The sequence below is a fragment of the Syngnathus typhle genome, linkage group LG13 (assembly GCF_033458585.1).
Source record: "Syngnathus typhle isolate RoL2023-S1 ecotype Sweden linkage group LG13, RoL_Styp_1.0, whole genome shotgun sequence".
NCBI lineage: Eukaryota > Metazoa > Chordata > Actinopteri > Syngnathiformes > Syngnathidae > Syngnathus > Syngnathus typhle.
In genome coordinates this window covers 11,468,461-11,489,785 of record NC_083750.1, presented here as the reverse complement: position 1 = coordinate 11,489,785, position 21,325 = coordinate 11,468,461, and the positions used below count along the sequence as shown (strand labels likewise).

At 43.7% G+C, this 21,325-nt stretch overlaps 3 protein-coding genes and 1 long non-coding RNA gene across 9 annotated transcripts; 2 read left to right on the top strand and 2 right to left on the bottom strand.

Moving 5' to 3' along the window:
• Positions 1-2,362: 2,362 nt before the first annotated feature.
• hfm1 (helicase for meiosis 1) lies at positions 2,363-11,529 on the bottom strand. Of its 3 annotated transcripts, XM_061295282.1 has the most exons (41): positions 11,428-11,529; positions 11,220-11,341; positions 10,822-11,032; positions 10,439-10,722; positions 10,094-10,135; positions 9,849-9,919; positions 9,655-9,787; positions 9,415-9,566; positions 9,255-9,332; positions 9,035-9,190; positions 8,753-8,953; positions 8,587-8,675; positions 8,455-8,498; positions 8,295-8,396; positions 8,072-8,217; positions 7,875-7,969; positions 7,579-7,712; positions 7,454-7,501; positions 7,149-7,229; positions 6,973-7,064; positions 6,790-6,896; positions 6,676-6,723; positions 6,509-6,606; positions 6,302-6,436; positions 6,150-6,235; positions 5,985-6,068; positions 5,765-5,922; positions 5,590-5,693; positions 5,407-5,505; positions 5,278-5,337; positions 5,057-5,181; positions 4,903-4,976; positions 4,739-4,827; positions 4,515-4,592; positions 4,380-4,417; positions 4,131-4,305; positions 4,008-4,053; positions 3,697-3,769; positions 3,252-3,391; positions 3,052-3,180; positions 2,363-2,401 (listed from the first exon to the last, which is right to left on the bottom strand). In XM_061295282.1, the coding sequence occupies exons 1-40, from the start codon at positions 11,505-11,507 to the stop codon at positions 3,126-3,128; spliced, it is 4,233 nt and encodes a 1,410-aa protein (XP_061151266.1). In that variant the 5' UTR covers positions 11,508-11,529; the 3' UTR covers positions 2,363-2,401; positions 3,052-3,125. The 3 variants fall into 3 exon arrangements, with proteins under 3 accessions (XP_061151266.1, XP_061151265.1, XP_061151267.1); XM_061295281.1 differs by having other exon boundaries at positions 6,509-6,723; XM_061295283.1 differs by lacking the exons at positions 10,439-10,722; positions 10,822-11,032; positions 11,220-11,341; positions 11,428-11,529 and having other exon boundaries at positions 6,509-6,723; positions 9,655-9,774; positions 10,094-10,129.
• Positions 3,197-9,439, top strand: LOC133165537 (uncharacterized). 2 transcript variants are annotated; one of them, XR_009717614.1, is made up of 5 exons: positions 3,197-3,444; positions 6,816-7,509; positions 7,601-8,538; positions 8,634-8,780; positions 8,854-9,439. It is a non-coding gene; the product is annotated as an uncharacterized LOC133165537 (long non-coding RNA). The 2 variants fall into 2 exon arrangements; XR_009717613.1 differs by having other exon boundaries at positions 8,634-9,439.
• A 985-nt stretch (positions 11,530-12,514) lies between the features above and the next one.
• On the top strand, positions 12,515-17,953 carry znf644a (zinc finger protein 644a). The gene is made up of 7 exons (XM_061295463.1): positions 12,515-12,633; positions 12,721-12,825; positions 13,526-15,848; positions 15,916-16,464; positions 16,556-16,681; positions 16,927-17,029; positions 17,110-17,953. The coding sequence occupies exons 3-7, from the start codon at positions 13,529-13,531 to the stop codon at positions 17,312-17,314; spliced, it is 3,303 nt and encodes a 1,100-aa protein (XP_061151447.1). The 5' UTR covers positions 12,515-12,633; positions 12,721-12,825; positions 13,526-13,528; the 3' UTR covers positions 17,315-17,953.
• LOC133165643 (histone-lysine N-methyltransferase 2D-like) lies at positions 17,834-21,259 on the bottom strand. 3 transcript variants are annotated; one of them, XM_061295464.1, is made up of 11 exons: positions 21,054-21,259; positions 20,658-20,773; positions 20,421-20,514; positions 19,560-20,259; positions 19,291-19,363; positions 19,146-19,212; positions 18,896-19,043; positions 18,775-18,835; positions 18,541-18,671; positions 18,369-18,458; positions 17,834-18,282 (listed from the first exon to the last, which is right to left on the bottom strand). In XM_061295464.1, exons 1-11 carry the CDS (start codon positions 21,152-21,154, stop codon positions 18,262-18,264), a joined length of 1,602 nt encoding a protein of 533 aa, XP_061151448.1. In that variant the 5' UTR covers positions 21,155-21,259; the 3' UTR covers positions 17,834-18,261. The 3 variants fall into 3 exon arrangements, with proteins under 3 accessions (XP_061151448.1, XP_061151449.1, XP_061151450.1); XM_061295465.1 differs by having other exon boundaries at positions 18,541-18,663; XM_061295466.1 differs by lacking the exon at positions 20,658-20,773 and having other exon boundaries at positions 21,054-21,195.
• Positions 21,260-21,325: the final 66 nt, after the last annotated feature.

The following is a 21,325-nucleotide window of genomic DNA, read 5'->3' as shown; positions in this document are numbered from 1 at the left end:
CAGTAAACTCCCAACTGGTTGCTATGTGCTCACGACACCCACCTGTTCCTTGGTCTGGACACTTGGTGAGTATCTCCGGTGCTCGGAAACCTGGCGTTCCCGCTCTGGGAGCCACCTGCTGCTTCCTGTGGAAGCGCAAGGGGAGCAGGTCACGTTAACATTGTTAGAAAACAAAAAGCACGCTAAAACATTAAGACCTTCACCTGGACAGGCAGATATTGCAGACGCGCTCTGTCTGGAAGCAGTTACAAGTGAGAGGTTGATGAAGACCTCGATGAGTTTTCAGAGCTCTGACAGTTGCTGGTCCCCCTCGGCCTGAAAGGAACCTTCGGCTTGAGAGCTCCCCGGTTTTCGCGGGTTTTACCAGCTGAACAAAAGAGGACAAGAATAATATAAACATTTCCTAAACACGGCACAACTGCAAAGTGATTGACAACGGACGGATGGGTGTTGTAAATCTGACTTGGCAACAGGCTTACTTGTGTCTTTATTTCTCGTTTAGTGGCGGCGGCGGCGGTTGAATTGCTGCCGTTTAGGTTCTTCTCGCTAAACACGGGTCTTGGCGCTTTGCGTAAAGCCACTAAATCCTACAGACAGCAAATACTGATGGTGAACTCACGACTATATATATGCAGCACATGATAGTGGATAGGGAGTGAACACAGCCAGCTAGCCAGCCCGAGGAAATTAAGTGATCATTTCAGTGCAGACACCTTCGTGTGCTTTGTGCGAGACGTAGAGGCCCCCGCCGTGGTCGTGACAACGCGTGTTTTTTTCATCGGCGCTTTCCAAGTGGCTGAGGAGATGGTGGTGGTGGATGAGGAAAAAGGTGGGTGAGCCGTGGATGGCTGCGGAGGTAGTGAGGTGGGGGCTGTGTTGGTAATGACGAGTCTAGGTGGCGCGTTGTCTCGTGTATTTTTGGAGCTTTCAGCTTTTGCCGCTGACAACTTCTGTCTGACTACCTTGAGCAGCTCGATTTGAGTGTTGGACGTTCCCTGAGCCAAGCCGAAGTCCACCAGGGCAAACCTGCGCATAAGGACCAATTATTAGTATTATTATGAACAAGGATAAAAATAAAACGCTATACGTTGGTATGTGGTAAACAATTAATACACTGTAGTCTAATTTTAAGATTTTGATATTGTAGTTGACTAAATGATTTTTTTTTTACATTGTTACTACTCACGTCTTGGCCTTTCTGTTGTAGAGAAAGTTGTTTGGTTTGATGTCTCGATGGATTATGCCAAACTGATGAATGTGTCTGAGTGCCTTCAGCAGATGATACATGTACAGACGAACCTCTTCGAAGCTCAATGAGCCGATGATGTCCTGGTTGGAACATTTGGACCACACCAAATGAGTTGAAAGAAAAATGTGCTTCTGGTTTGTGACCCCAAACTTCTATTCTATTTCTTACCACTATTGCTTGATGTTCCATATAAGGCATGACAATCACAACATGATCCTCATTCCTGAAGCAATACTCCACACCCATCACATTTTCCCTGCCCCTGAAAAATTTGTTTTCAGATTCAAGCAACAAGTAGAATCCAGAATGTTCACATTGAAATCAACGAACCCAGCAACGGTGAGACATTGGAGCTCCGCAGCAATGCGAGTTGGATGACTGGTAGGAATGAGATGTTTGAGGGCAAACATCTCTCTGCTACCATCCCGCATCCGAGCCTCACCAAGGTAGACTGAACTGAATGTCCCTGGTGCGCAAGTTACAAAACACATCGACAACAAGTCAAATAAAAATGATAATCGCATGAGTGCAAACGGAAAGTGTAAAGTATATAAACCACCTTCGCCGATTTTCTCGATGATGCGAAAAGTCTTGGCAAGCTGAGGAACCGCCTTGCAGAGGGATTCGATTTCTGACTCCACATCCCCTGAAAGAAAACACCAAACAAGTTATCTTTTGTAACTCTTCAATATTATATTTTATAAACCCATATTATTTTGCCCAATCACTTCAGTCAGGGGTGTCAAACTTTTTTTTTCACAGGCTGCATTGCAGTCAGTTTTTTTTTGGAGGGCCATTATGTCAACCCAAATAGATGTCTGAGCACCTCATGTTATTTACAGTATAAGCTACAAAACTGACAAAAAACTCATTTTCAAATCAGACTAGTAAAAACTGGTCAAATACTTAAAAAAATTTTTTAAAGTGAAGACAATTTGCAATTCTAGTAATAACACACGAATTTGATGTACAATTTGTCTTCGCAGGCCCCTCAAAATGATGTGGCGGGCCGTATCTGGCCCCGGGGCCTTGTGTTTGACACCTGTGGGATAAAGCGACACACTTCAACTCACTTGAAATAGTTTTCTTGTTTGTAGACTTGACACTACCGTCTGTCGCAACATTATCAGTGCAGATGACCGAAGAATCCATCTAAAAAAATCAGGAAAAGAAAAATGGGATTCAACATAACACTGACATTATTTCAGCGCTATTTAGTAGGCTGCGGGAGGAACACCGAACAAAGGAAAACTCACCTCATGGGTTGGAAGTAAATGGCGGCGGTGTCCAAAGAAAACACAAAAGTATATTGTATTTCGAAACTCACTTCGAACTCGTCGGAATAAACAGAAACGTTTCACACTTTTGACGACCGACTGGACTTCTTTTCCGCCAACAAACTCCCCGCGAAAATGACGTCACAACAGTCAAATGTCGCGATAAGGCACGAGATGCCGTGGGAACAGTGAATTGCGTTATGGCTACGCTTTTAAAAAATAATTTACACAAACCAAAATCACGCTCATTCATATAAGAAATTCAACATTACATAGAATTATTACTTTTGCTTACTTGATTGGTTATTAAAAAACGCTAAGCAAAATATATGAATTGAAATTGAATTTATTGACACAAGTCTTATCTCGGTCATAAGTTTAATGCATAAATAACTAAGAAATATGATGAAATGGAAACAATGCCATTTCATTACCAGTGTTCTCTTCTTGAGAAGAAAAAATAAACACAAACTGCCACTGTACTGAAGAAACAACTGAACAATTAGATAATACACAAACTCGTACCTGGGAAATCAACAACGTCCCACAACATCCATGAATGCTAAAGAACATTTCTGGAATTTTGTCATCCAGAACTTTTAAAATATACCATCAAAAATTCCAAGAAAAGCTTCCTCTTCTTTGCTGTTGCCACTGAGAAGATGGGGAAATAGGCAGCTATTCAGTTAAATTTGAAATTTGCAAGGGAAAAAATGATCCTTTACCAGTCAGTTGCAACGGCATCAAGCAATACACCCATTGGTGAGAAGAATTTGAATATTTGAGGAGGTGGGGCGGCAATGTTTGAAGTTGTTTTTCTATCTGGTGACTTTGTTGCGATCCCAGCGCCGAACATTCCTGGATTCTGCACATGAAGGAAACAATGAATCATTTCCAGACACGCTCATTTTATTTATGGTGAGTAGAATTACGATTTCAGTGAAATGCATACAACTGTTTTGCTTACATTTATCGACAGATAATAGAGGTAGCACTCCTCAAATAAAACGTTACCATGAAGTGTAATAACAAAAACTATGACTGATTGTTACTACTAAAATACATACTACGATTCTCACATACATGTTGAGTAATTTATTTCTAAATTGATAGTTTACGCTCTTCAGTTATCAACATGTCATGTACTGTCTGTATATAGCATACACATACCTTTGTTTGATTTAGCTGTCCAGCAATAAAAGGAGAGGGCTCAGGAATGTTGAGTTTGTTTGGGAAAATTGATCTGAGGGGGAAAAAAAAAAAGAATCAAAATGTAAATTAAAAACAAATACAATTACAAACATAAACCAATCAATATAAAAGTAAATGTATTCAACTAAACTTTCCCCCCTGGGCTGAATTTCAGGTATGGATAATAGCATTTGCGACAAGATAAATACTCTGCAGCTGCAGTAAAGCTTCGTGAAAATTTTACTTGAAATAAAATTTGAAGGGACACAATTGCAGTGTATGTACCCTACCTCACTGCAATGGCAGAGGGGCGGCATGGTGATTTAGCCACATGAGCTGCATAAACAAACATGAATGTCATTGTGGTGCTTTAACAACGTTTAAAACACACACACAAACAACAACAACAGTACCTGATTTGTTGCATTTAGGTGACCGAGCTTGAGTCAGAAACGTGTCAACCGCAATGTCGTCGTCCAAGTCGCTCCAGTCATCCCAATCATTTCCGAGGTCAAAGCTGACACTTGGTATTTGGGACAATGTCTCATCGTTGCTGCGAGTGTTTCGATTCGACACTTGCCAGGGTCTCTGCGAAACAGGACATGCCAGGTAGAGTTGCCGGTGTTGGTTGAGCTCATGAGCGCTTTGAGGTTCGAACTCACAGCAACATGTGGTTCGGCGTTCCTCCACCCAACGGAAGCTGAACATCCATCAACACAGATGAGAGACGGTATTAGTTTTGCACAGAGGTTGGCCTAAAATGTGGACATTTACGATTGAGATTTAACATGTATGACCTTGCTGGGTACGGGGTGTGATATTAGCTCGGGCTGGCTTCTCCATTGTTTGGTGCATGTCCATAAATACGGCATCATCTAAAGAAGGAGGACCAGATACAAAAAAAGTATGGCTACACAACATACATGAAACACAAAAAGTAAGGAAAAGTGTAAATGTTTTTGTCAATACTCAACACTGCAATGACAGGAATGTGAAGAAATTTCAGGACTGATATCGGTACCATTGTCAAAGTCGTCCATATGGTGCTCATACTGGGAGGAACTGCCTGCGCTCGGATCCATCATTGCACTTTGCTGGTATCCGTCATCGCTTCAAGCAGGATATAACCGGTGAAATGAAACCTCTTAAATTTCATGAGTATTGATTATCGTCTCACAGGATCACCTGGTTTGTCGTTGCTTAGCATTGTATAAAAACTGCTGCATGTTGACACCCGAAAAGTTCTCCTTCATTTTCACCTAACAAGAAAACAAAATTCAAGCATCAAATACACCGTGAGGAGGATCCTCTTGCAAAAATGAATCTCTTTCTATTTCACCTTGAGTCGCTTGACTGGAGTGGGTGGAAGTGTGTCACATCTTCTTCTCAGATCGCTCAGATATGAAGAAAAACAATTGGCTTTGGCTGCCGGCTTCTTCCGGACCACAGTCACACCGCTTTTACCTTGGGGGCAGATGACGGATGCTCAGTAAAAAAAAAAAAAAAAAAACCCAGATAAATAATATTCAGACACATAGAATGATGAATGACTGTACTTACAACACTCATGGCCGCACTGCTCCTTATTCTTGCAGAGATGGTTGCACTGTCTTTTATTGCCTTCATTTGATCAACAATAAAAAGGAGGTTATTGTTTTAGATTTTCATCAATCCTGATGTTTTTCGTACCTTGCTCCCGAGATGTTACGTTTCCCTTTAGAGGCGCAGTCTCAGACCTGTCTTTTCCCGAGTAGAACACGTTGAACTTCTGCTGGATGTCTAGGCCAACTGTCAAAGCCAAAATTGAAAAGAAATCACATGATCGATTGTAGATACTTTTGAACGTGAAGTTCAAATGAAACACGAGGTCACCATATTCCGAACTGATGAGATTAACGCTGATCTCATCTCCCGTCGAGGCCTTTGTCACTTCGATCTTCTTTGACCAGCTGCTGCACTTCAACAGCAACAGGTCACTGGGTGGGGAAGATAAAGGTTTTTTTTTTTTTTTTGGAAATGATGTTCCAACGTGTCCAAAATCCCCTACGTGAATTTCTGCTGGAAGACGCAATTGTTGTCAGAGTCTCCAACGAGCAGAGAAACATAGTGACTGTCCGGAGCCGTTCTCTTGCTCAGCAGCACTTCTCGGTTTTTGAGGCCAACCTTGACGAGAATCTCTGCCGTACTGCAACTGTATCTTGGCAGCTGCCAAATGCAGCGGTGGCGTGAAAACAACTCATTGGGATCTTAAACTTGAAACGTTTTACCTGCTCCAAGGTGACCTCGTACTTGGGAAGGTGCAGGACAAATTCCTTGATTTGGTTTCCAAATGGTGGGTGTCTGTTGAGAATCTGAATATGATTCATAATTATTATTAAGAACTATCTTGTCCAAAGAAAAACATGTTCTATAAGGACTTGAAGCAGACTGACCATTTCAATCTCCCTCGGGTTGGTTTGCTCAATCTTGCTGAAGGTGGTGAGTCCGGCATTCACCATAGCAGTTGACAGCGTTTGGCCTGAAGCACATTTTGAAATATTCCACGTGGACCGTTTGCGCGAGTGTGTTTTCGCGGCGGACTCACCGATCTTGTCAACCTGTTTGGAGACATACGGAGAGTTCTCCCAAAGTTTTGCTCGGAAACATTTGGCCAGGATCAGAGAGTTGAGCAGAATACTGAAACCCATCTTGGAATGCTGACTCAGGTATTCGGAAAGGCCTGGTTGAAGTCGAAAGACATTTCAAGTTGGAGTTTGTTTTGAAAGAAGCGTCTCTCCTTTGTCTGACGTACACTTGCTGATGCGCATCCCGATCCGGAATATTCTGGCTGTATCCTGTGTGAGGCCGAACTCTTGAATTGAGATGGACCCCAGCTGAGCTTGAATCAAGCTGCAAGGCGAGAAAAGCACAAACTTGGAATACCGTTCAAAGTATGCTAAAGGGAGAGAAAGGACCCACCAGTTGACTTTCATATCATTGCTTTTGATCTTTCCTTCCATCGGAAACCTGAGAAACACAATATGGTCGGTGGCGAGAAGAACAGAAAATGTTTCTCTGTCTCGATATGTGAACCTGATGGTTGTTCTGTTCTTGTCCAGGTTCAAGGTATTCAAGGACCTCTTCTCAGTCACCCTCAGCTGAATGTCACTGAACTCTTTGCTCTTCGACACCAGCTTAATCTACACAAAGAGATATTTCCGATTGATATTTGGAACCCATGGGAATTCCGTCAAAGACAAAATTGTAATTGCCTACCACGTCCGAGAGGTTTTCCGTGCCAGATACTTTGCTGTACTGCAGCATGGTATTGAAGGCAACGCAGTACCTTGCCATCAACCTGCCGGCCTCTGAAAACACAAAGAATCAAAAGGAAACATTCGGGGCATGTTGAGCACACAGAACTTTGCAAATAATTCATCACCAGACACTACCTGTAGGTTTAATATTGATGTCTTCATCCATAGTGATCAGGTTGATCGAAGACAGAGAGTTGAGGTTCTTCAGACACAGTTCTAAAATTGAAGCGGAGTGACATCGTTTGACATGACAAAGTCCTCCAAAGTAACAAAGAGGAAGATTCTATGAAGCGGTTTGAATCATCTCCATTTATCCACACAATGGATCATTCATCCAAAAGTCCTAGCTAGTCTTCAATGAAACTCACATTATGGAATGTGGGAGGATGGCCATGAAGAATTCAGTCCAAGAAAAGAAAAAAAAAAGAGCCAAGGCCTACCTTGAAGTTTTGCTTCAATTCCACATCTGTCTATGTTAGCAGAGAATCCTGAAGGGGTGAGTTACAAATGGCTATTCGAGAACAACAACTTTAAAGATCCCCCCCCTTACGGTGAGAGAGCTAACCATAGTGTTTTGGGTTCTTCAGCGCTCGGATGTAGAGAAAGGTGGAACGTATCCAGTCCAGAGCCATGTTGACGTCGCTGATGGTTTGGAGAACGATCTCGGCGTTCAGGTGCTCTACTAGGTGAGTGTGCAAACTGTTCAAAACAAATTTCAAACTCTATTTTGTTGTTGCTCTCGCTTTATGGCTTATTTTCCATTTCCTATTTTGTCCAAAAAATGTATCCACAAAAAAAAAAAAAACGCTGTTTGACTTTAAGGCTGCCGTATCATCTTTCACTCAGAGAAAAATTCAATACCTGCTTTCGATAATCTCCATCCCATTCATGACTTTCATAAGCTTGTCTCTGGTTTGCATTTTGGTCATGATCACTGCTGTGGCAGATGTGTCAAACTAAGACAAGAAGATTGACAAGGTAGTAGAAGATCCAGCGACCATTCTATTTTTTGGGAAATATTCCAAGGAGTAAGCTTGACTAACTAATTCTGACTCTACCTGAGGTCTTCCAGCCCGGCCAATCATCTGCAGCAGGTCCGAATCACTGTACTCCTCACAGGAGCCTGCAACATACTGCATGGTGGACTTGATCACCACCAAGTGAGCAGGCAGGTTCACTCCCATGGCCAGAGTGCGCGTCGTAACTACAAGATGGAAGTATCGCATCATAAATGCTCCATCGAGACAAACGGGATCACGTGTGACGCGCGGTCGGTCTCACAAAGGACAGGCAGGTCTCCGAGAGCGAAGGCCTTCTCGATCAATTTTCTGTCTGATGCGTCGACTCCAGCGTGGTGGAAACCGACTCCCACTCTCACCAGCTCTGAAGGCCAAACATAATGTTAACATTCATCCGACTGCCCGGTGAATTGATAGATCACCTTTTAATTGTGAATCCAGAATGGACTGTGCGTATTCCATCAACCTGGAAGTCAAGGAGATGAAGATCTGACATCCTTCCAAAGGTTTTTTTTTTACCTAATATATACGTTTTTTTTTTTTTAAATGTACACCTTTGCTTGTGTTCCACGGTCATAATAAAGCGTGTATCCTTTGCCAGAACAGCAGCTGACTGCTGGGTTCCTTTTCTGGTGGAGCAAAACTATAGAAGAAGAACAACAAGAACTATACCAACCCAACCAGACTAAAGTGATGGCTTTACTTTCAGAGGACACGCACCACTAAAGCAGGCTTCTGGTCGGAGTAGGTCTGTATGATTTTGGCCATCTTGTAATTGAGAGACAAGTCGAACTTGAACTCTGTTTGGTTCGGGGTACAAGGGAATCCGAGCACCACTTTCTTCAGTTTCACCGGGCGGTGGATCTCACCCAACGCCAGATAGGTAGCCGGACCCTTCTCGCTGGACAACCAGTCGGCAATCTAAACCCAAGGAGTTGAGAAGAGCGGTCGTAAGCAAGCTCCACGGGAGTCACAAAAGAGAACGGAGAAGGCTGCCCTTACGTCGGAAACATTAGGTACGGTGGCCGACACAGCCACGAACCTCATCGAGACGCCCGCGTCGTGACTCTGGATTGTTCTGAAGGCGTGGATAGCCTTCATCCTGCTAACTACCACTTCGAGAGTGGCACCACGGGTTGCATCCTTCACTACATGAACCTGGGTGGACCAAAAGATCATCTTGAATGATGCTTGGTAGAATACTAAAAATGGACACACGGACCTCATCTATAAGGAAGAGTCTGACCAACTGCAGCAGAGAGTTGTGCTTCCACTTTCTTGTCATGCTGTCCCATTTTTCCTGGGTAAAAAAATAATCATCGTTATACGACATACTCTACTAAATCTTTTTTTTTTTTTCCTGCTGCACTGCTGTCACACACTGGAGTGGTCAAGATGATATGGGAGTTCATAATTTCAAATAAGTCGTCAATCTCGGTGTCGCCTGTCAGCTCCTTGCAGCTTATCCCCAGAGGACCAAACTTCTTGGTCCAGTTCTCAAAGCACTGACTGCAGAGAGCTTTGATGGGGGCCACTGGCAAGCAAAAACAAAACAAAGATATAAAATGACTTTTTGACATGAAGATATTCTACTGCTCTGAATTCTGCACATGTACACTTACTGTATACAGCTTTGACGCCTCTCCAAGGCGCTGAGGTCTCCATTAACATGTGGATGATGGCCAGTTCAAACAGCACAGTTTTACCAGATCCGGTAGGAGCGCATGCCACAAAGTTCTTGTCTGTGTAGAGAATCTGAGATGTCCACATTATCAAAAGCACTTCTCGACAAAGACTCGGTTGAAATAATGCTTACGTCATCTAGGGCCTTAGACTGGACGTAGTTAAAAACGGGGAACTCGCTGAAGACGGGTCTGAATTTTTCTGCTGTTAGCTTGGGTCAGGAATTTATGACAACCTCAAAGTAAAACGTTTCATTTAAAGGCCCTTGAAGGTTTTCCATCTCTTACATTTATTTTGGGCGGGGGGGGGGGTCATGGTTAGTGTGTTAAATGTAGGAGACTGACTGTGCTTTTAAAAAGCAAACGAAAAAAAGGATACGGATTTCGGAGACTGGGCGCAAAACGGCAGATCCTGAAGATCCTGCAATGCATACAATCCAGCCATTCAAATTTCATGTCAAAATGGATAGGACATTCAAATTTACTGTCAAATAAACAAACAGCCCTTTTCTACCACCTAGTGGTGAGCATGTTTACCTCCAACTAGACAGTTACTAGAGGAGCTCACTTGGGTTCACCTCATTTCAACCCAAGCACACTGTGCTAGTTGCGACCATGGCTGCACAATTCCATGGTCGTTAGCAATGACCTTATGTACAGTAATCAGCAGGGGTGATCTTTGGAGGTGTTTTTTTTTTTAAAAGGTGTTTTCGCAGTACAGCACCTTGGAGGTGGAGCGGCTGACGCACAGCGGGTGCAACCAAGGCTCTCGTTGTGCCCTTGTTCTGCCTGCTCGTTGCTGATGAGACCAGAGGAGGGGGTAGGAAGGGGGAAGGAGGAGCAGCCTGGCTAAATGTCGCCCTTAGTGACTGAAGAGGAGGATGAGGCGCTGTTGCCATGGAGACGGGACTGGGGAAAGTTTGAGGTCTAGATGCTGTGTGACTACTATAGAGGTCGTTTGGGTTTGACGAGTCACCTCCGCGCCTTGACACGGGAACCTTGAACAAGCTGTTTGGGGCGGGAGAAGAGCATAGCAAAAAGATGTAACTGCTATCCAGTGTGAGGGTTACTTATGTGCAGCGACAATAAATATGGACTGAAACTTGCCTTCTCTGCAGAGGTAGGCCTTTTCTGTCACCCACAGAAGAATACTTCAAGCTGGTGGTTCCTCCATCAGTATCTTGCAGACTGTCATCTTTTGCGTCTATGCTACTTTGACGGGGATCATGACAGAGATCCCGAAAACCTTGACATTCCCAAAGGTCATCGAGCGTACTGGTGCTGTCTTGAAACTCTTCATTCAGTCTTTGTTGGAAACCTGTGAATTCAAAAACTGATGTGAATTTCTCCTAAAATAACTTAGCCCAATTTGTTTACAAGGTAAAAAGTTTTTCAAGGCTGTTAAAGACCCAGTTAAATATAGTTGGACGTCAATTTCCCAGCTAGGAAGTAGTTTCCAGAAGTCAAGTGAAAATGAATTCAACTTAATCTAGAACAAAACCTACTGTGCTCGGTAGCGATAGACTCTGCCTCTTCCTGCATAACGTGAGTATCTGGAATCTGGAAAAGAGATTGTGGCGCTTCCAACTGCTGTGGACTCAGACTGACCTCATGGTTCAGCGGCTTTCTGTTGATTACGACCCAAAAGGGGCACAATATCCTTTTAAATAAATGAGATGGAAGCAAGTTTCAAGGCGTTCTTGTTGTACTCACACTTTGTGGACGATTGGCTTCTCAAAAAAAAGATTGTCCAAGGACAAGGTGCAGTCATTTGAGTCCAACATCTTGGTCATTTATGCAGTACTTTTCAACCTTTATTGAGTCAAGAAAGATTAGACATTAGGAAATTTGAATTGTAAATTACATTGTTATTTCTATCAATAGATAAGATGATAAATAATTAAATACTAACAACTAATAATAATAAACTAATAAGTAAATATAATCCTTTGGGGGGTGATAGGGCAGATAATTTTCAGAGCAGACTGAAAATTAGCGTTGCTAAATGCTAACAATAAACTAATATGCTAACAGTACGGAATGTCTATAGTTAGCATTTTAAATCAATTTTAGAAGCATTAGGGGAAAACATGTATTTAAACTTAACATTCAATGTATATATTTTCCTAAATTATCATTTTCTGATTACCTCCGCTCATAAATGGTTCCCTTTTTTGGATGCTACAATTATCCGAATCTGACGGAGATCTTAGTAGTCGTCAGTCTTGCCGGTTTGAATAAGATTAACTCAAAATCACCGTCCAACTGATTATTCGGTTGTTTAGTGTTTAGTGAGAAAGCAGTTGAATTTTATTAACTATATCATCTGTATATTAAATAATACAATGGATTTTTTTTAAATGAGGGTGTAAATCAGGCATGTTTAGGACTACTATTGAAAGGCCCCATAACTAAATTGTCCTAACAATAATAATGGAATTTCATTGATATCCAGCATTAAACGTGACCAAATAATAAGACTGTACATATAACCAATAAAATAATGAAGATAAAGTCCATATAGCAGTTTAATAAAATTAAAATATATATAGCTGGGTTGAACACACAACATAGATCATCCAGGGTTCATCATGAGAGAATAAAGTTTATTTACATAATCCAATGGTTTTATTTAATTGGAAGACACTGTTGAAAGCTAATATTTACGAAACTGTTGCAAACCAATGCCCCCCCCCCCCTCCGTTAAAATCAATTTATTAACCATTATCAAGCTCCTAAAAATCTGTCACCAAAAAGATTCATTAACTCATTTTTATGCCTCCTATTGGAACAAACCATTAGTACGTTTCGCGGGGGTGCATGCACCGATTCGTAGTATTGCGTGTCTAAATTAAACTCATCACTCTCTTTATCTGGAAATTCTTTGTCCACTTCTCACGGCTGGAAATGCTACTAATGGTCAGTTTGTTGCTTTTATCGCCGGGCAGATAGAAGTATTCACGTTTACCCAGTTTTTTGTAAAAAAAATGATCTGTGCCACACCAGACCACCACGGAAAATGGCGACTGTGAAGTAGATGGAAGACGAAAGTCAGAAATGATCATATGCACGATATTCTTCGCCTCCAGCCTCCATCTACTCCATTGAGGGGTAATGTGCGCTTGTTTTTCCCACCTCCCAGCATTTCGTTGCTATGCGTGTCGAGTAGGGTTTTGTCATTAGCTCTAGTTTAGCCTAGGTAATGAGGTTTTTCTTTTTTTGAGGGGGGGGGGGGGTAGCCTTGTTGGAAATGGTCTGCAGCTCATGCCAAGCAGCATCCAACAATACAAGCGAATGTTTGTGCTAAATATGAAGCTAAATATGAAGAAACAAAACAAAGGGAATCAGCAACGCTTCTCTGGAAACGGATGTCAATTACATTGTGAGCCGGTACTGTATATAAACTAGTACGACGTAAGTTTCGGGTTTTCACACTATTCACTGACGTTTGGCGATGCAAATGTATGTGATTTAACACAATTTTGGATGCTACGTGCTTGGTTGTGGCTTACTCAATTGTTATGACACATTTATTACTGTTCAGTTCAGATACCCCCCTGCTCCGACCTTTAGAAAATGATATTGCACTGCTTGGAAGTCCCTCCGAAAAAAGAAAAGAACTATTTTCCAGTTATTAAATTTGATTAATTTGATAATTGATAAGTTGTGGATTGATTTTGACAGCTTGATGCGTGACAAGACGGTTATTGATACCTTGACTTTTGAAATGGTGGCAAGTGATCTGAACCGTCCAAGGAATTTTATTGATGTGATCGAATAACGTCATAATGTTTTTTTTATTTATTTCCAGGTCATGGCAGCTGAAATGTCATGTCTGGCTGGTGTTGATGGAGATGACAAAGATGCCGATCCTGACATCAGTGCCCTCATCCTCCTGCAAGATTCTGTGAAAATGACCGAAGAATCAACCCCTTGCAATGATTCTTTTTACAAACCTTCCCAAAAGCAATCCAGTGTCCTGGATGTTCTGTCAAACGCCGATATGTTGTCTCCAATTGGCTTGGGAAACGGACTGTCTTCACGTGAGGCGATTCGGGTCGATGAGGTCAACAGCATGACCATCGAGAAAGATGAGGAAAAAAGCATCACTCAGTTAAAAACAGTGCAAGAAATCGACACGACTGGAATTTGGGGTTTTGATGTCGAATCACCTGAGAAATCATCCGATGATTTAAGTTGGTACCCCCGTAGTGAGTTCATGCACTTTGCGTGGGAGAATCACAACGATCGCTCTGGTGAAGAGCCTAAAAAGGAAGTGTATTCTCTAAATAGCCAGGGCAGAAGAAAACGCAAAATGGACATGGTCACAATGGTGGATCCCTCAGAAGACCTCCGCTCTGATTTATCTCACAAATTATCCGATTTTTTATCCGATAAAGAGGACCATGCCGACTCCATTTCTTTTAACGTCAGACAGTCAAGGACTGTCTCCAAGTTGCAGACATCCCAGGTGGAGAACGTCCCAAATTATCCCAACGGAACCTTGAAGGCTATCAAGCAAGTCCTCTGCAGTGCCCCTGAGAGACATTCGCAGGATGACCACCCAAGTGTCGCGCTCACACTGAATTCCCATCCCGATGAGGGAAAAGCGTCCCACCCGTGCATAAAATGCAAGATCGTTTTCAAAAAGAGATCGACTTGGCAGCGCCATATGAAAAGTCACGAAGACGGGCCCAATCATTTGCCAAAGATGTTTATCTGCAGAGAATGCGGCGAGTCTTTCAGTCACAGTAGCGTACTCATCGAGCACGCCAACACGCACCACGGCAAAAGATCGACGCTAACCGGCAAACTGAAGAAATGGACCGACGGGAAGAACGAGGATAACGGCGCCAAGCTTTTCTGCCCTCAGTGCCCGTTTGGAACGAGCTGCCCCAACACGTTTGTTCAACACGCAAAAAGTCACGCGAAAGAAAAGAAAAACTTCAAATGCGACAAATGTAACTTCCGGGCGACGAGTTGGCACGAACTTCGACGCCACATCATCCTGCACTCGCAACACGTCGTCAAAAAGCAAAGCCGGGTCAGTCAGTACGATACTTTCTCTTGTAATATTTGTACTTATAGAGCTCTTAGCAAAACCATTTTTAAAAATCACCTCTGGCGTCGCCACCAGCTCGAAATGAAGGAGTACGAAATGGAGCAGTACGGCAAGGAGGCGGCTCCGCCTCCCCCGGATCTTTACATTCCCCCTTTCTCAACCATGGAAGACGCAGAGTTGACGTCCAAAATCCTCATCGAGGACGAGGTCTCTTCTCCCACCGAGTCCAACGCCATTTCGGATTTATTCAAAAGTCATCACCTCAAGCGAGGTTTCAAGTCCAAACTCAGCGAATCCAAACTGGACAAATCCATTAACGTTCTGCTATCCCGACAAAAACAGGGACAGAAGAGCGCCCAGCAGAGGAAACCTTCTCACCATGCAGCCAATGGGAATAAAGATCCGGCGACATCCGGCAAGGACGATACGACGCAATCTCCAAACGGCCTCACGGGACCTAACAGAAGCAGCCCGCCCGTCAAGAAGTCGCCATCGAAACGAAAGATGTCAACACCGTACCGCAACACGTCTGACCAAGAGTCACGCTCGGTCTCGTCAAAAGCTCTTCCAAGCCCGACCGGACGAAACCAAGGAGAAGACAAAAGAGACATTTTCCAAGTGAAAGTGGAAGACCATCTCGACAACGGTGTCGGTCCAGAAAGTCATAATTTAATTTATTCCTATAGCAGGAGAATGTCGCTATGCGGCGCTCTGCAGGCATCAAAGAGGCTCTTTGAGAAAGTGAAGAACGAAGAGCGCGACAACGAGCCCGCCATCAAAGAAGAATGCGTCGAAACGCAAGTGTTCCAAGGAACCTTCGATCCGCGCCAGACGCCGTCGCTCGACTCCTTTGCCGACCAAATGCCCAAATTGGACTTGGACTGCAAGAACTGTCCGTACTGCCCGGCTGTCTTCCAGTCGGGAGTGGGCTTGTCCAATCACGTGAGAGGACATCTTCACAGGGTCGGACTGACCTACACGGCGCGCCACGTTCTGACTCCTGAGAAAGTGGCTTGTGAAGACAGGCCCAAAATCCGACGGAAGATCGCGGCGTTTCGCAAAATCAAAAAAGGTAATCCTCATGTCGTAAAAATGTATTTCCAAACAAATCCCTGACTTTCCATTGCCGTTTGTTGCAGTGCTGGAGTTGCCGCCCGAATCGGAGGACACCGAGACCGACATCCACTCCTGTCCGTTATGCGGGGACATGTTCGACAATAGGAAAGGACAGTCCAACCACGTACGCGGCCACCTCAAAAAAATCGGTCGAGCCCATTATTCGAAGAACAAGTCGCCGTTAAATGTCCTCAAGGAGTTGATGCGCAACAAGAAGGAGTACACCAGGGCCGTTCACATTCTGGGAAAGAGACGAAATCATTTCCACTACGGAGCAAATTATTTCATGCCATCCGCTTTTGAATTCGATGACTCGGACTCCAACGCGTGGGCCGACGTGAAACCGCCCGTGCCTCCGCTCTCGGAAACAGACTCGCCGCTGTCGGCGTTGGAACAAGATTCGCTCACCGACACGGCCGCATTGATCGGAATTCTAAAGAAGAGGAAATGCCAGGAAGACAGCAAACCCAAAACATCGGCGCCCGTCGCAAAGTACTCCGGGGCTCTTTTTACAAACGGAGAACAAAGTTCAGGGCCGAGAGTCGCGTCTTCGCTGCCGATCCCGATATCAGGTGAGCGGCCTTGGAAAATTTTGCCGAGCCACACTTATATTTTGGCCCGGAAATGTGAACGATCCCAATTGAGCGAACGCGCCTTTTACAGAGAAAGGTGAATTCAACCGAAAGGTGTGCGTCCACTGCAACGCAACGTTCCACAGCGGCGTTAGCCTCTCGAACCACCTGCGTGCGTGCGCAAAACGGAAAAGAAACGCCTTGCTCGAGGGAACGGGTAAGTGCAAAAATGAATTTATGGCTTTAGTTTACGTTTAGTTCATAAAAAAAAAAAAACATCTAGAACAACTCACCCTTGCATGAAGATTCCAGAAGTCTGAGTGACATCATGATGGCTTGAGATCCAGCTTTTTTTTTTTCCTGGTAATTCTAGATTTTGTTCCAAAAAAAGGCAGTTTATAATCAATCGAAACATTTTTTTTATATTATTATATATATTTTTTAAATTCTAATTTATTTCAGAGTTTGATTGTAAACCGAGAAGACAGCGTTTAAGGCCCAGCTCAAAGAAGAAGGTGCTTCCGTTAACACAAACTCCAGAAGAAACGTACAGACTTACATGCAGGTCAGCGTATTCCGGAAACACTCGGATTCAAAATAACGTGCGGCTTCTGAATTTTATTGATTGATTTTTTTGGGTTCCAGGTTCTGCGACTTGGTCTTTCAGGGTCCCTTGTCTGTCCAGGAGGACTGGATCAAGCATTTACAGAGACACATTATGAATACGAGTATCCCCCGTACCGGACTGGCCATGGTGGAGGTCTCTTCGCTCCCCACCGCCGATTTGGCGTCTTGCGTCAAGACGGACCCGGAAAGCTCGCAGCCGGCCGCCGCACTTGACACCTCCTGAAGACAAAAGGCACCTTTCTTTCGTTGTTAGACTTGGACAAAAACTCTATGTGTATGTACATTTTTCACTTTTTTTTTAGTCAAACAAGTACTTGGCAAAAGTACACACTCGTTGGTCTTCAAGAGCATCGGTTACGCCAATTCTTTTGGATCTTGCCCTCTTTCTGTTTTGACATCTTCCGCCTTTTTGGAGTACATTTCCAAACAGGACAGTTTAGGTTCATGCAGTAGACAACTTTTACCTCACCCTTTTTTCAAAATTTGGGAGCACTGCTACTGTATCGATTTTTAAAATATGAAGAGGAAAAAGAAAAAGCGTCGTTTTCTACTCCCTTAAAACACATTTTATGGCACAGAATTTGAGTACTTTAAGTATCTGGAAATTCGAAGAAAAAAAAAAAAAAACATGACAGGAACCTATGAACTTGAACCTCGTTTTGTTTTGTTAAAGCATTTCGGTAACTTTGTTACTAATTAAACGCATTTTTAAAAAACAAGAAAAACAAACTAACACTTAAAGCATTGTCTATACTATTTAATGATGAAATATACAGTTTCTAAATTAATTTTGAAATGTACAGTATCACAAATACAGGACTGAAAACATCTGTGGTCTAAATAAAAAAAATTTAAAAATGGACACGTTGCTTTTCCCTCCTCGCCGGTACTTTTACTCACGAAGTTTGGCTCGGGCAGACGAGAAGCGATGAGCAAAACGAATCTGTTGATTAATCTCTAAAGTTCTGTGGCACGGCTCGGCGATAGAGCGGTCGACGTTCCCCGGCCGGCCGGCCAAGTATCATTGAGCAAAATAATGAGCCCGAAGTTGCTCCTGATCCTGCATTGGGGGGCCTTAAAAGCCAGTAAAAGACCACATACGTGGTTCTGAAGTTCTGGTTTTGTTCACTTGTGGCAGATAGCACCAAGTTCATCTTTTGACGGCTGCTTTCAATCAAAGTGGCTGAAACCCTGAGCAAAAAAAAAAAAAAAAAATCATTAGTAAGAAAATGGCAGTCATGAAATGACTGCAGATGGTCCAAACATTTTCATTTTACCTTGATGAAATTTTCAAACTGAGGCTGCAACTCTTTCATGATGGTATCTGCTTTGTTGAGTGAAGCCTGTCTCCGCTGCGCGTCGAATTCCTTCGAGAAACGGCGGCATTTCCGGAGCAAACTTTTAACATCCGCCGACGGCCTCCAAAAAATGAAGACGGACGTTAGTTACTTTGGTGTTGGAGAGGTGTTCCATAGAGGTGATGTGACTCTGCACGGCCGCTTCTGCCGTGGACACCAGCACCTGGCACGCCGCGCAGTGGAACAATGCCACCTTTGTCATGTGGTCCTTCTCCTGGAGAACTGACAAAATAGCTTATTGCGAAACGATGGTCAGAAAAGCAGCTATTGACACGTTGGGCTTTGGAAGAACGTTTTTTTTTAGTCCTGCCAAGTCAATTCATACCTTGAAGAGCACAGTGTTCAATGGCTCGGCTGCATTTGATGCTTTTATACACCATGACGTCCTGCAAATATATACATTTAAAAAAAAAAAAGAAAATTGTGTGGGGGGGGGGGACGCTAACCTGCAGAAAGGCAATGGTCAGGTCATCGTAGTTATTCTGCTCCTGGATGTGCTCCATGGTGTCCCAGTGAATTTTACTTTGCAAATGTTTCTCCAGCTCCTGCCCGTTGCTTAGTTCAATGTCACACAGGTCACAGTTGATGGTTATCCTTCAAAGAGACAACATTTGTAATCTCCTTTGTCAAACGCAATTCTACAAGCAAAGCCACATCTTCGGCTTCACGCCATGGAGGAACATTTTTGTTACTCACTGATCCATTTTGACAGATTTTCTCATTTTCCTTTTTATCCTCGTCGTCGGTGGCCTGCGCTCCGGTTCTGCAAAGCAGTTAAAAACGTACATTGGGACTTAAAACACATGGCGATTTCTCGGGCAAATTTAAAACTGCTATTCACCTGCTTCATCGGGCTCCTTAATTTCATAGTCCCGCTCCAACCTGGGCGAGGATAACCGAACTCGTGGGATCATCTGCGAATGTGGAAACGAAGCAGTCGGTTTGGACAATGCTCAGTTTATAAACAGATTAATGCAGAAAAATCAGATGAGGCCATGTTTGGTCATAATTGTCTACTCCAGTCCTGTAGGTGGCAGTAATGAGCTTTTTTTTGGATGCAACAGTGATATTGAGTAATTACCAGAGTTTGTGTCCCTGACTTTACCGTACCGGGGTTCTGTACTCGGCCCTGGTCATCTCTTCCTTTCCGTTGATCCTCTCTTCCGCGTAAGGCCCAGAATACCGTTGACTAGATGAGCCATCCAAACGCCTGTCGGGGCTGAAAGATATTCGAGTCGATTCATAACTCCGACGCTCAATTGATTTCAAGTCTGGGCTGTAGGACTGTTGCTCAGACAGCCGAAGGTGACTTGGATTTTCGTCGCGTCTTCTCTCAAAGCTGAAGTCGTGTATGTCCAAGGCTCGGCCCAACATCCACGGGGGAACGTTGCGGCTTCTTCTATCCGGAGACATAGGTTGCCACTCATCCTGCTTGGGCGGGGAACGCTGCCACGCAAGATTGCCATCCTGCTCGGACGGGGAACGTTGCCACTCAAGGTTGTCATCCTGCTCGGGGGGGGAACGTTGCCACTCAAGGTTGTCATCTTGCTCGGACGGGGAACGTTGCCACTCAACGTTGTCGTCTTGCTCGGACGGGGAAGGTTGCCACTCAACGTTGTCATCTTCCTCGAACGGGGAACTTTGCCACTCAACGTTGTCATCCTTCTCGGGCGGGGAACTTTGCCACTCAACGTTGTCATCCTTCTCGGGCGAGTTTTCATCCCCAGGTGGGGAGTCGCAGCTAATGTCCCCTAAGGTGGCATTGGGCAAGTCTTCCATCGGTGGGTCAAAGGGGTCGTAGATGTCAGTCCTGAAAGCGACAGAGGATGACCGCTAGTGTTAGCTACATGGCATTGTGACTTTCAGTCATTTTAGGAAAACATTATTTTTCTTAATACACCATTGCCTTGAGGTTCGATCTAATTTCGAAACACAAACGCTTGATGGTGATAAGTATGATGTGGGACTTGCCTTTCTTCAGTGCTTTGCTTCTGTGATTCATCTTCAGGGTCTTCCCCATCGATCGGTTTGAATGAAGACTTCCATTTACCAGGAGTGGATTTCACTAAAAAGTCAAATAAAATGAGTGTTATCTTGAGTCGATGACTTCATAGATGGATGGATAGGTAGTGTTATATCAACCATTTAATTTCCCAATATTACAGCTGAATACATAACTTTTTAGTTTGAAATGGAAAGTTTTGTTACCTGGTCTAGTCTGAGAATGGGCTGCCATCATTTTAACACTTGCGCTTTTAGTATTGGACTCGGGTTTGGGTCTCATTGGCATGTGCACCACGTTTTCTCGGAAGTCTCCAGGTACTCTAATAATCATTTGGAGGGGGAATAAATTAGAAGCCGACATAACTGGTCAAACCTACGAGGCAAAACGCAGGTTATCGTTGTATCAAGGCTAAGTACAACTCTAGCTAGCATCTAAGCTTGTTTGCTTTAGCCACAAAGCTCCATACACAATCGAAATAAAACACCATTGTGGTTTTACCATGCTAGCTAAACAATAAATTGACATGTTATTAGATAAGTCATGTTTTTGTTCCATGAAATGTGGCCTAACAGGCTGCTGTTAATCGAGTATAAAATTACCTAGTCGGTGGATGGTCACTGAATCGGCTAACTCGTTCCCGAGTCCCCGTCACTGCTAACCGTGAAGTGTTGCTATAAGCAACATTTTGGTGGGGATTCATGGTTTGGTTTGCTTTTTTGCAGGAAAGATCCCGAAATGACCGAGTAGTATGTGCATATAGGCACTGAACAGTGAACGCTCCCTCAAGAGTTCCCTATGTGACCAGTAGGTGGTGCTACAGTACACGTTTAGGATTCGTGATAACGTACAGAGGGGTACTCGGGTTACGACG